The sequence below is a fragment of the Leuresthes tenuis genome, unplaced genomic scaffold (assembly GCF_036924035.1).
Source record: "Leuresthes tenuis unplaced genomic scaffold, fLeuTen1.0.hap1 SCAF_3, whole genome shotgun sequence".
NCBI lineage: Eukaryota > Metazoa > Chordata > Actinopteri > Atheriniformes > Atherinopsidae > Leuresthes > Leuresthes tenuis.
In genome coordinates, this window is record NW_027325357.1 from 18708821 (window position 1) to 18722748 (window position 13928).

The following is a 13928-nucleotide window of genomic DNA, read 5'->3' on the forward strand; positions in this document are numbered from 1 at the left end:
TCAATTGACCAGATTTTTGCCATAAAGAAAGTATTTTCCACAAACGTCGAGCGCTTCAAGTAAGTTCCACATAAGGCTTAAGTACCACTTTGTAAAAGTTAAACCCACAGCGTAACAGCGTCATGCCGTGGTTGACGTTTCATAAACACGATAAGTTTAGCAAATGTAACCTAATTTTTCTTTTCTTTTTATTTAGAACGCGCCTTCTACAGCTGTCAACATGAAGTGTTTGAAAGTGGACGAATACATCAAACGGACCGCCTCTGCTGAAGAGACAGGGACTTTATTTCAAGAACTAGAGGTTAGCATGATCACAGTTTCATTAGCAACTCGCATCTATTCGCGACAACTTTAGAAGTTCAAATTATTTTACTGATCTGAGAACACTTATTTACTTTTTGGCTATTTTATGACATTTAACCATGGTTTTGTTGCCTCAATGTGCCAAGCTCCGTTAGCTTGGTATGGTATTGGGTTTGCTTTCAGTACAATCTTCAGATGTACATAAATTTTCTCGCATTATAAACAATTTCAAAGTCTGTTATGTTTGCATTTTTTCAGAATTATGTCAAGACACAACCTGGACTTCAGGGGCGGACACTGTGTGACAGAGTTATCAGAGCCTGTAACCATCAACTCGGAGTTGGATCTCCAAACGTTGATCATATCAGTCAGTTGGTAAAGCTGGTTGAGCTTTCTCTTCGTGGCTATATCTCTTCAGAGCGTGTGGCTCAGAGCAGTCCATTGTACATGGAAAAGATTATTTTCCATATTATCAAGAAGCTAAGCTCCCTGGAGGTTCATACACTATGCAGTCATGTTGTTGGGTTGCTTTACAACAGACTTTCCACAGCACAACAGGTACGTGTCTTTTAATGTGTATCTGACGGCTACACTGCATTATTTCTGTCCGCTTTTAATAAGTCTGTATGATCTGTAGGTTCAAGAAGATTACAGTGTTCTTCTGCGGAGCTGCTTCTCTGTGCTTTGGAACGGACTATCGGCTGCCAAGGAGAAGAAAACTCTGAATCACCGGGACAAATTGTGCAGCCAGATGCAAGCGTTGAGCTTCCTCTTGTTGTTGGACACCGAAACCTCAGGTCCCTCCTTCTCTAGAGCACCGACTTTCACAGAGGACGCCGTTTATGAGTTTGAGCGAAGCTGTGGAGCAGTGACAAAGGAGGATGCTTCTTTTTTTCTCCAGGAGATGAACACGCTTCTTTGCAGATGTTTTACTGGTTATCGTGGGGGGGGGGTGTTCAAGCAGCGTTTAGCGGCATCAAGTTTTTATGTGTTTTCTGAGATGGTGCTGCTTACAATGAAGATGCTGTGCAAGGCCAACCACCACAGCATGGCTGCCACCTTCTTGAACGAGATGGAAAGCAAGTTTTCAGAATGTGTGGGCTCTCAATGTACTAATGTTCTAATGCTTGGAAAATGGGTCGTAAACATTAACAAGGCCATAAAGGCTGGCAAAGAGGTTGGCCAGGCTTTAACAGAGTGTGCTAGGATCTTGAGGTCTCTCTCAGCTGATCTGAGCAACAGAGAGGTCCACGCAGTTCTCGAAGGTTGTGGTCAAGTTGTTTGGGCTGTTGAAAGTGGGCAAACAAAGGCATTAGGTGGACCAGTGCTCCTGGCTCTGTTTTCTTTTCTTGAGGAGTACAAAGAACTGATAATGAAGATGCTTAAAAAGGTTAGTTTGGCACCCAAACATGAAAAAAGCTTTTCTTGGAATGGAGAATTCTTACTAATTGTTTTTTTTTTCTTTTTCTTTTTGTCTTCCTAGAATTCAACATGTCAGGTAGAGGGTGGCAGACTACAGCAGGCTCTTTGCTACAGTATTTACCAAAGCATCGTATGTGCTTATGATAGCATGATCTCATCACAGGTGAGGCTGCCTCTGTTGTGTTCACTTTTTAAAAAAAAATTTTTATGACCACTACCGTACTGAATGAAACTGGCTTCTAATTGTAAGTCAGTCTTATTACTGATGGTGATATGTCGCACCTAGCTGGAGAGCAGTGACACCTTGGACAGGGTTGTGCTTTACTGCCAAGCCGCAGCTGGACTGCTGATGACCGAACTTCACAAGTTGTCTAATGAAAACCTCTTCATCAAAACAGGTGATTTGCATCATGTGTTATCAATGTCTGCAGGGTAATTGAGTGGTTCTGTAAGTTTCGGTAGTTGGCAGGTGGGGGGTGCAGATTTAAAATGTTTTATGATAGTAACTGTTGTGTTGGCTGTTTGTTTTGTAGTGATTGCTTTGAGCAACTTGACCTGTGGGCTGTATAACCGACGCCTCTATGATCAGGCCCTCATGCTGGTTGAGATTCTCTGCAAGGATCTATGCAAGAACCGTCCGGTCTCACTATCTGTTGATAGAGTAAGTTTGTTAGATTTTTGTTATGGTGGAGGAAGGTCAGTAATACTATTTATTGATCTTTAGATGTTCATTGAAAAGCTCCTGCTGGAGAAACTTATTATAAGTTTTGTTGTAGTCTGTGTTATTCTTCAGAGTTTGTTGGTTTGTGATCGATATCATCTATATTGTTATCATCCAGTTGAGTCGTCCCTTCATGCTGGCTGTGCAAACTTCACGCCGGACTGGCAAATTGGATGGAGCCTTAGATTGGGTGATCCTGTGGCTGAAGGCTCTTGGGGACAAGATCACTACTCACATGGCTGAACCAGTTTCTCTTTGGGTGAAAACAAAGACGGATGCAGCTCGCGACTCTGACGAGGACATAAGACTCAGGTACAAACAAGTAATCATGAAGGGGCTAGAGTTTCACTTGTGTTTGTGTGTTGCAGATTATTGTTGAAAATCAAACCCTTACCCGACCGTTTGTCTCGTGCTGCCGTGTCATGGAGCAGGACGTTGCGCGATGGTTTTGGTCCCGATGTCCCTGATGAGCGAGTGATGCTCGGCCTTTTGGAGGAGGAGCTGCATGCCTATAAGGAGCTGGCGAGGGACACGGCCCAAGAGCGTTACAACACTCTCTGTGATCTGTTGGACATCTGCCACGAGGAGAGTTCTCACACCCATCTACGTGCTGTTTACCTATGTGAAATGGCCCAAGTTGTGTGCTTCCAGGATTTCAGTGAACAGACAGATTGGTAATGACATTTGTTTACTTAGTGATATATGTCTCAACTGTATTTAAAAGATCAAGCAAGGTCAACATTGTTGTTGTGGTTTGTGACTCTGCAGCATGGCGGTGGATTTCACCCACGAAGCTTTACGACTTCTTGATGAAGAGCCTGAAACTCCAGAGAATGCTGACAGACTGAAGGATGACAAAGCTCACGCTTTACTTTGGCTTTATATCTGCACTCTGGAGAAGAATCTCCAGGAGGTGATCTTTTTGATGATGTATTTTAAGTTGTTCTGATAGTATGTTACTTGAAGGTGGAATTGCATTAAGGAGTTAAATGATAAATCTGCCGCTGTCTAAAATCAAGCCTCGTCTTCATACTAATCAAATGCGGTGTCGTGTTTCTGGCCAGGCCATTGAGAGTGATAGAAAACGGAGAGAGCTGCGTGAGCAGACGCAGCCTGTGGCCGATCCAATCGGCAGCAATGATTTTGATTATGAAAACAAGCAGAAGACACAGGACAGCACTCTGGTGTATGAAGGCCTCCACTTCAGCCTGGCTGCAGAAAACAGTAGGAACGCCGTTTTTCAGCTGACATTTGTTGAACATAAACTGTTCATCACTTGTTAACAATTTCTTTCTTTCCTAAGAGTTGTGTCTGCCATTGGAGAAAGCTCTGGAGATGTGGTCTGCTCTTTTCAAGAGTAAAGCCCTGCCCTCTGTCAGGAATACTAAACAGACCTGCAGCTCCATTGCTATGGCTGCAGCTCTCTTCAGACTCATGGGAAAGGTAAAAACAATGAATGTGTCAAAGCTACTTCATGTGGTCCCATTTGGTTGGTTTAGGTTTTGCTTGTCGGTTACAAAATCTATATTCTTCCTAAATATGTAACCGCTTCTTGTGAATCATAAAGCATTTCATTTACTGGAGAATTGCACTTTAATTTAAATCTAATGTATTGCAAGGAATGGTATTACACGTTTGACCGTTATTTTATGGGACATGCCAATTATCATCTGATGTATACGAGAGCAGGAGATGTGACTGACCATTTGCATTCGTCTAATTTGGCATATCCCGTTTGACTTTTATCCAGCCTCTGAATGCTTTGAAAGCTTACCAACTTGGGATTGGATTTTCCCGTCACCTGGCCGACGCTCGGAGTTGTGCGAGTTCACTCTGTCAATCAGCCAGCATTCTCCTGGATATGGGCAGCCCTGAATTAGCTCTGGTAATTCACTTTTCTAAAGATTGATCTCGGTAAAGATGCTGTATTTCACTTCATGTCTGTAATTTTGATTGATGTGTTTTTTTGACCTATTGTTTTTAGGCTCAGGTAGATGAGGCAGAGAAAATGCTAACTTCAGATACCGCAGATGATGGACCCTCTGCCCTCTCAGTGCTGGTCGTCTTACTGAAGGCTCAGTACTTCTACAGCATAGGACAGGTATGTAGCCGCATGTTAACATGTCTGCTTGTATCATTTCTCACATCGAAGGCACTGACCTTGTGTTTGGCCATATTTCAGGTTGACTGCGGTGTGCCTTATCTGTGTGAGGTGCTGAAAGAAGTAAATGATCAAAAGCAGTCGAAGAGCTGGTACCTGCTGCGTGCGCGGACTCTCCAGACCTGCAGCTCCTATTTGAATTTGGACACGGCTCAGCTGCCGCAGGCCCAACGAAGCCACATCACGCAGCATGGTTAGCATTCTCACTTGCAACGCTTCACCACTTCACTTTGTGCCCGTGTAGCTTTGTTTTTAATTTACAGTGTAGATGGAACTTTTCCAGTTATAAGCGATGGTCTGTTTTTTTTTTTTTGTACGTCTTAGGTATTAAAACTCCTGACGCTGCCCTTTATGAGAGTTTGAAGCTTTTCTGCAGCCTGCTTGTCACTTTAGTGGGAAAGGGCTTGTATGGGACCAACAGCAGCAACTCAGATGTGCGCTTCGTCTACCAAGGTGTGTTAGTGCCACATTCTAAAGCCTATCTGCTGCTTGTTTTTGTGCTTTATGTCTTTGACCTCGTTTTGGTGTGTGAGCAGGAGACAACCTGCTGCTGAAGTGGCAGCTGCTCTCAGAGGTGCTGAGTTGCTCTGTGAAGGTGGTGGCTGTACGGAGCAGCAGCGGGGCCGTCAATGACGCCAGACTCCAATGCTTAGAAGCCCTGAAATTGGCCATCAAGCTTCAAGCGCTTAGCCAGTACGTACACGTATTTGTTAAAATGTAATTACCGATGCAGGCTCCAAAGGATTAATTGGGTTTAACATAACTGAATGTCTTAATTTCAAGTTTTGGGTTAATTTGACACAAGTAAAGCATTGTTTTTGTCAGCAATGTGATTTTTTTTGTGTGTGTTTGGTTTAGATGTGCTGAGCTGCTGGTGATCAAAGCGGAGCTGGAGCTGATGCAGGGAGAGAGGGAAGAAAGTAGAACAGATTTAGACATAGTCAAAAACCTTCTGGAGCACTGCAAAGGTTTGTGAATGCTCTCATACGTCAGTTCAAATAGAGCTTGGGTGATAGCTGATTGTTTATGAGTGTGATTATAGTTGACCTGCTGCTTTTCAAGGTAGAAATCCCATTGAAAATGTGTTATTGCATGAATTGTATTGGTGTTTTATTGCATTATTCTCTGGAATTTTTGCACACATTTGGCATATCATCTCATCAGTCCACGATGATGGTCTTTGTATCAAGATAAGGAATCATTTTGCACCGTCAGCTCTTTTGAGTGTAACTTTGAATTAGTTTTCCCCTTTCTTCTATCTGTCCTTAAGATTTTTCTGATCAGGTTCCTAAGGCAGATGTGAAAATCAAACCAAGAAAGGGCCGGCCAGCTCAGAGACCTCAGTCTCCCCTGCCAACCATGGAGGATGACTTAAAGGACATCCTGAGCACCAGGTGGCTTGCCAAAGAACCTGTAATGAAGGACCTGGGCAGCTCCCCTCCTCTCAAAGATCAGCCTCGCCGTTGGCTCTCCTCCCTGACACATGAGCCCGACTGCGTTTGCCCGTGCTGCTCTGAGCCTTGTTTGGGTCGTGCCACCGCTCGCTGGGCAGCTGTACAGGGTGACCTGGTTCTTCAGCTGGATCCCAGTGACATAAGTGTCGGCTCCAAACTTCACTGGGCCGCTTTATTCCGCTCTAAAACCACAACCACTCGGCTTAAAGACAAGTTGGCAGAGCTCTTCCCTCCCTGTGACCCTGCCAAAGGCGTGCCTAAACCCTCCCTGATGCAAGATGTGGTGGGCCACGTGTACCTGAGTATGGCTCAGACTGGGCTGGAAACGAGGCTTAACAAGGTCTGTGGTATATGGAAAATACTGGAAGCTGGCTTAGCGTTTGTAGATTCGACACCTTCTCCTGTCCTAAGGCCTGTAAAAGCAGGCCTAATGGCAACCAAAGCCATAGCTGCGCTGATTATCTTGGCTGCCAAGAAAGGCTGCAGCCCAGAGGAACTCTTCTCAAATGTTTGGACGTGGAATGCACCAAAAGAGTGTAAAGAAATAACATCAGAACAGAAAACGGCCCCTCCCCCAGCCATGCTTAAAAAACCTAAATCTTCTATCAAAAACGCAGATGTTGCTGACCGAAAAAAGGAGGTAACGAAAGTCAAAGTTGTCAAACCCAAGATTCAAGTGCCAAGCTCCTCAACCAAAGAAAAGAATCCTGTTCCCATGACACCCGTAACGGCAAAGTCTAAATCTTCTATCAAAGACCTTGGGTCATTTGACTTTAACACAGTGGTGCCTACCTTGGCTTGTACTCCTGTGCAGAAGGTGAAATGCCCCGCTTCAGTGCAGAAAGCACCAAGGACTGCCCCGAAGCTGCAGTTTCATGTATATGAAGAGACGTCACCAGTTCAAGGCAAAGCTCAGCGTGTGCCTGCGGCTCCAAAACGGACAAAGAAATCACGTTTCAAGGTAAGCGAATAGCTTTTGGTGTTACAGAAAAGATTCAGTACAGCTTACTGGCTGGGAATTTGTCATGGTGACCCCAGTTGGACGAGATAAACGCACCTCAAATTCACGAGTACATCACACTTCATTACCTTTATGTCTTGGGATGGGAGAGATTTAAAAAAAAAAAAAAAAGGCAATTGTAAGTGTGAAATTAGTCCTTTAGAATCTTAAAGGCTGTCTTTTCTTAATGTGTTTTTAAAGATGTCTTATAGAAAAACATCGAACTGTTGCATTTTTTAACACAGGTGGAATTTAGCGATGAGAGCGACTCGGAGGCTAATACCCAAGCAGAGCTCAGAGTAAAGGCGGAGGTCCCGAAAAAGCGAACCACAAGAAGAGCCGGCCCCACTGCTAAAACGGCCCCAGATCCACCCGCTGAGAAGGTCCCGCTCAAGAGGACGACCAAGGGGAAAAAGAGCACCGCAGTCCTTCGTTCTGCCTCTTCTGAGGACGATGAGGCTTTGACCCGTCAGCCTGCCTCCACCAGAAGAGGAAGAGCAAGAAAACAGCTGTCCAAAACAGAAGAACCTATGGAGGATCCAGACACCATGAGGACCATTGAGGAGGAAACTAACGAAGTTCTTGATATAAGCATTGAGCTGCTGAGGACATCAGACACAGAGGCAGACAACAACAAAGACATCAGTATGTATTGTGTGCACACACTGCTGAACCTAAAGAAACCTACATTATATGCACTGATACTGAGTCTCTACCGTTCATGACACCGGATGTGATGCTGAAACATTTCAGAGTCATCGTGTCCCGTGTGGTCGAGTCGTTTTTAAACTCCACGCGCCGCTCTGTTTCAGAGCATCACGATGGGTTCTGCACATCCTTCAGCTTCAGGATCCTGAAATAACCGTCACTGCAGTCTGTGACAGAATTTCTCTTCTCTCACTTAGACATGGACTTTGAGGTGTTGCGGAGGGATATGTGTCGCAGCTTGGAGACAGACGAGTTGGTCGCACTGAGGAGCAGAGGCCAACTGAGAGAAGATCTACAGACCCACATTTCTCATTCAGACAACAGCCCAGGTGAGCTGAACTCATGATGGACGAATCATATGCGATGTGTGTGTGTCAAAGATGAAACAAAATGCGGTTTATGCTTTATTATAATGCATAAATGACTGTCTTCTTTATTAAATATTTATCTGTTCAGTTTGACTTAACTTACTTTGATTTTACGACACCCTCACGAGTCAGTAAGAGCAGTAAAGAAGATGTCAATATCCAAAAAACCTCAGATAAAAAAAATTCTGGATTCAGGTTTATTTATCACTTTTCTTTTTTTCTTTTTTTTTTTCCCTCAGACAATCTCTCTCTGAATGATGTCCAGCTGCTGCTGCGCTCAGCCTGGCTGACTCTTCAGCACTTCCCCAGTCCCACTATCTATCCGACCCTCTCTGCTCTCCTTGCCTTGACCCTGGGACAGCAAGACCCCGTCACCACAGCAATGCTGCACGCCCAGTCTTTGGGAGTCACAAGTCGCCACCGCACCGTTCGCCATTTAACCAGCTCTCTCCAGTAAGCCCATGATTTTCCACTCGCCCTCACTTTGCTGAGATATTTTGAACATTCGATTAACATCGGTCACTCTGACAGAAAGCTGAAGAAGGCGTGCAGTGAGGTCGCAGACAAGATGGATGCGTTGAGTCTGAATGAGCCCAACGGTACCGGGTCCATCCCTTCCACTGAGCAGAGGTTGTCTCAGCTGAGGGACATCTTCTCCTTTCCGACCGCTGACCCTTCATCTTTCCCCCAGGACCACTGCCAAGAGTTTAGACAACAAATTCAACAACTTCCTCCAGGTAGCGATGTATTTTTTTAATGCCATTTGTTTAGGAAGGCACATTTCCACGTGGGATTCCTTTGAAAATGCATTCTGCATGTTACCTTTTCATAGCGATCGACAGTGACGTCGTCGATGATCATTTCTTTTTCTGGGGTTATTTCTCCTGCTGCGGTTATGACACCTTGTGGGACTTAAATTCGCTCCGTTCATTGTTGCACTTTGATGGTTCAGAGCTTGAACAAACGGATTTGTATCACAGTAATGTCACGTTTCTTTGTTCTGTGCGTCTTTTTCACCCGTTCCTGCACAGGAGTGAGCGTGTGTATGATGTCTGTGCTCGGGGTGAAGCCGGGGGAAACGGGAGACGGCGTTATACTGTCGCGTCTTGAGAAGGATTCCGCCCCCGTCACTCTTCACATCTCCACATCGAAACAGCAGGTGAAGGGTGGTACTGTGAAAGGACCCGAGCAGTCCCTCATTTCTTTATATTTTGCTTCCAGACTTTCCTCTAATCTTTTAAAGGGGGAAAGGAACAATGGCTCTCCAGGCTTTCTGAAAGTCTTTCTGTTTAAATGTGGAGATTTTAGGTTTTTCTCTGGACATTGGCTGTTGTTCTTTTTTTTTCCCCACTCATATTCAGTCCAGTTGCAGTACTCAAGCCATTTCTGAAGAAATTGTTTGTTTTTTTGTCACTTAAGACCAGCTTATGTATCATACAAGCATTTGTTGAACCAGTTGTTGTGTCTGCACATAAAAGACAATTTGGCAAAGAACCTGTTATAAATTGGCTCATTGAATGAGCTGTGCATCAGTACAGAAAGAGTGGAGGACGAAAGATGAAGCGACGGTCTACAGCACATTAACAGTATCTGAAAGGGATCTTCTCAAGAAATGGAAAAGGGGGGAGGTCCCGCAAAGACCTGACACTGGACCCGACAGATTCATCTGATCCTTCAGTTGATCCATCGAGTGTTCACTGAGGCCATGTCGGAGGTGGTCTTCATGGAAGGATGGCTGTCAAGAGGCCGTTCTTGAGGAATGGGAAGAACTTGGACTGAAAACCAATGAAAACAGCTCTTTTGTAGAGACCAATCCTCCCCAGAGCTTGCATCTTGCAAGACATGTGGGACCATTTCAACAGAGCAACACAGAAGGAGACACAACATCCAAAGAAGAGCTTTGAAATGTCTTTCAAAAAGCCTGGAGATCTATTTCTGAAGAATGCATACAAGAAAGTTTGTCAAAGAGGGTTCAGGCTGTGCTGACTCTCAAACTCTTTAAAGGTGTACAAACTTAGTTTTTGACTTATATACGGTATTCTCATTTATTTTTGGACGTTTCAGTAGATCCCTGCATATTTAGAGTGTTTCACTTATTTCTTCCTTTCCTGAAAGTGGTATAAAAAAAACAAATGAAGGGGAGCTCTAACTTCTGTTCAGCACTGAAGATGGTTCTACATAAGACTGACATCCATTCAGCACAAGATCATCTAAAAATAGAACACACTGACAAATATAGAGAGGGTATTTAGTGATAAGATGAACACATAAGTTACCATTCCCGCCTCAAAAGGAGACTAAATCTGTACGATGGCCCAAAAAGGCACATTTGTAAGAGCTTTGTCTAATACCTTTAAGGTAGATTCTTGTGAATGTTATCATTTTCGTTTGAGAGAACTCTGACTGTCTCTGTGTTGTGCAGCACAACATTAGCAGGCTGGTGCAGGAGATGGACAGAATTCTGATGGAGCAAAAGGCTGTGAGCTGCGTAGCTGAGAAAGCCAAGTGGTGGGAAGGTCGATGGGCTCTCGACTGTCGACTTGAGGTAAATGATACAGAGAGGACCATTGATGGGGAGAGCAGGGGGTTGTGATACCCTCACCAGGACAAACGGCAAATAAATTTCCACGAGCAGCTGTTTACTGACTGATGAAATGTCACATGAGAGTTGAAACACACTGCCATCTTTCAGCAACTCTTGAAGGAAATGGAGGGGATGCTCGGATGCTGGAAGAGCCTTCTTCTACCCCTTTCATCGGATCCTAAGCTCTCCACACAGGCTCGGCAACTTTACAAGGCCTTATCTGCAAAAGGAGTGACAGCCAGTGAGGAGATGCTAAAGGTATGTCTTTTGCCTAATGGGCCCTCAGCATCCTCCTCTGTGTTCTTCTATTAAAAAGAACAACAAGGCAAGCTGCCTCTAATATGTCCGATTTGTCTGTTAGGCTGTGCTTTCCGCATCTCCTGTGCTCTCTGGGGAAGATCGTAAAAGTCTGGCGAAAGGACTTTCTCCCCGGTGGGACAGCGAGTGTGATCAACTCCTGCATACAGCGGTGTCCCAGCTCGCAGACAGGGAAGAGCCCCGAAGTCACATGGTTCTAATCCTGGACAAGGTCGGTGTCATCATCTCTGTGTAATACTAGAGGGAGACGCGCAGCTGACTGCAAAAGTGCAATTTCAGGTTTATTTGTGCGTTACGTTGGAAGATATTTTCTGCTTATCAGCCTGTTTTCTGGGTTTGATGCAGTACCTTCAGAAGTTACCATGGGAGAGCATGTCCACCTTAAGGTCTCACTCCGTAAGCCGAATGCCTTCTTTGCAGTCGCTGCTTGGACTGAGTGTTGATAAAGAGGTAAGTTTAAGCTCCAGGGCTGTCCCAGTTTGGCCCGTGGTGCTCGTACTTAACTTCCCGTCTTCCCTGTCAGACTGACTCGGACTCGGTCCTGAAGCACGGTGTGAACCCGAAGAAAGTGTTTTACGTGCTGGACCCCGATGCCAATCTAAGAAACGCCCAGGATCGATTCAAGGAGTGGTTTTGCAGGTGGGGCGAGTAATCCCGAGTTAAACCAATTTCTGTTTTTTTTTTTGCATGCGCTTGTGTCACGGGTTTCTTATCTTTCTGTTTAATAAAGATAATTTATATTTTAATAATATATTTAATAATCGTTCTCGCCAAAGTAAACCGGACTGGCAAGGTGTGTGTGGAGTCGCCCCAGATGTGGGTCAACTACAAGAAGCTGTTGCAACCAAGGATTTATACATGTGAGTTTGAGATGAAGTATGTTCTACTAACATTCGAATCAGCTTTAACTAATAAAGGAATCTGGAAAAGGAAGACCCTATTTGGACCTTTTCACATTTTGCAATTGTCACTGTTTTGTTGATTTTACTTTTAAACCATTTAGATTTTTCTTTATCCATTAACAGCGATGACCAAAGACATGTAAAAAGTTTTCAGACCATCTTGTGTCACGTCAGTCGGCCTGAAGCTTTGCATTTAGGACTTTGCTGGAACTGCTTTGAGGCAACCTTTAGCTTTTAAACGGCACTGCCGGACCACACTGGAATCCTTATGCCTTTAAAACTTCAACTCCGACGGCTTGATCTACACAACATGTTATTGTTCAGGGAGACGGTGAACCAAATAACGGGTGTAAAGTCTAAACTTGTCCGTCCATGCTTTAGTTACGTGGGCCACGGTGCAGGTGCAAGGTTCCTGGACAGCCAGTCGGTCCTCAAACAGCAGATGAGAGCCGCCTCTTTGCTGTTCGGCTGCAGCAGCGCTGCTCTGGCTGTGCGAGGCAATCAGGAGGGACAAGGAATCGTTCTTAACTACCTTATAGCAGGCTGGTGAGATCTCTGTCATGCTTTGTCTGATGTGTTTGTGTACGTGTCTGAAACAAATCCCCGAAAATATCGTCAGATCATGATGAAGTTTGTATGGTCGGTCCTTAAAAGCCTAAAAGCCATCTCCGTCTCAGTCCAACTTGTCCCATCCGATCATTCTGCTGTGGTGTCCATGTCATGAAGGTTGTTTATTTGTTTGTTTTCTAGCCCTTTCATTTTGGGCAACTTGTGGGACGTGACGGATCGAGATATTGATCGCTTCACTAAAGCGCTGCTGGAGTCCTGGTTGTCTGCTGAGTCCGGAGTGCCTCTGCTGGAGTTCATGGGTCCATCGCGTCACGCCACAAACCTTAAACACCTCATAGGAGCTGCACCGGTGGTCTACGGTCTACCAATTCACCTGCAGTGAGACTGAAAGCCTGAAACTTCGAAGCGATGACAGCATCTGCATTTTATTGTTTTTCTAGCACAAACTGGAGGATGTAACTTAATTCCCCTGATTCAGCATCTTTATTTAAAACAATGTTGAAGCTTTAAACTGTCTTTTAACATTGTGAATGATTTCAAATGGCTTGGGATGTTTTTAACTTTGAATACCTCAGTTTTTGAATAAACGAGCTCGCACTTTCATTACTCGTCTCGTCTCTTTGCTCTTTTGTTCTCCTGCTCCTGAACCAGAAATCGTTGAACCACAGCAAAATAGTTTGGAAGGATGTCTCGAGTCCTGAAATGCACCCAGAGGAGAGACGAGGCCTGTCAAAGGAGCTGTTTGCTAGGATATACTAGTGTCTGTTTTGTGGAAGTATTCTTCTTTTTAAATTAAATTAAAGGTACATTTCTTCTTTATCATGAATGGATTTAATGCTCGTGTTACGCAAATCCCTCAAGTGTTACGTTGCACCTAAAGACGACATATTTAGTTGGCTTAAAACGACCCTCTGAAGGAAGGATGTCTTAATTTTGTAAAAAGCCTCTTGCCTCATCTCTCCTTTTTCCTGCCCTCGCCTTTCTTTGCTTGCACCTCTGTCGGACAGAACTAGGATGACTCGAGGAGTGGAGTGTGTGCAAATTGGGAAATGAGCTCAAAGGCTGAGACGTGTTGTGAAATGCATTGCCAACATCTGGGAAAATTTAAATCCTTTTTTCTTTTTTCCACATGTTCTCAAGCAGGTATGGAGGGAGATGTGCTGATAAGAAATAAAGCAGCCATTCGTAATGGATGGTAACAGATTGAATGCGCTCTAAAAGAGTTAATTTTATATTTGAGTGTGTGGTGTAGGGACATTGAAATGTAGCATCTGTAATTTGAAAGAATGTTAAGTTTGAGTTTTAAGTTCTAAAAGTTTTCATATTTCATGTTTACAAAATAAATCGGACTAAACAACAATTACTTTAAACAAAGGGGCACTGAGTCCAAATTTCACAATTAACCAGGCACTTGCCC

At 44.3% G+C, this 13928-nt stretch overlaps 1 protein-coding gene across 1 annotated transcript; it reads left to right on the forward strand.

Annotated features, from left to right (window-relative positions):
- The first annotated feature begins 200 nt into the window (after positions 1–200).
- Positions 201–13103, forward strand: espl1 (extra spindle pole bodies like 1, separase). Its single transcript, XM_072382298.1, has 31 exons — positions 201–301; positions 562–861; positions 941–1693; positions 1787–1888; positions 2012–2123; positions 2259–2386; positions 2565–2758; positions 2878–3120; positions 3215–3359; positions 3511–3670; positions 3750–3889; positions 4197–4331; positions 4431–4547; positions 4629–4800; positions 4932–5060; positions 5144–5300; positions 5466–5575; positions 5878–7022; positions 7307–7706; positions 7967–8098; positions 8377–8590; positions 8669–8874; positions 9169–9296; positions 10560–10682; positions 10830–10979; positions 11083–11250; positions 11385–11489; positions 11563–11678; positions 11816–11899; positions 12323–12487; positions 12692–13103. The coding sequence occupies exons 1-31, from the start codon at positions 221–223 to the stop codon at positions 12891–12893; spliced, it is 6516 nt and encodes a 2171-aa protein (XP_072238399.1). The 5' UTR covers positions 201–220; the 3' UTR covers positions 12894–13103.
- The last annotated feature ends 825 nt before the right edge of the window (positions 13104–13928 follow it).

What these genes read in the sequence shown, in the direction of transcription:
- espl1 (XM_072382298.1), top strand. Translation starts at nt 221, where the DNA reads ATGAAGTGTTTGAAAGTGGACGAATACATCAAACGGACCGCCTCTGCT. An exon ending in CTTTATTTCAAGAACTAGAG is followed by an intron (nt 302 to 561) that starts GTTAGCATGATC and finishes GCATTTTTTCAG; the next exon opens with AATTATGTCAAGACACAACC. An exon ending in TGGAGAAGAATCTCCAGGAG is followed by an intron (nt 3,360 to 3,510) that starts GTGATCTTTTTG and finishes GTTTCTGGCCAG; the next exon opens with GCCATTGAGAGTGATAGAAA.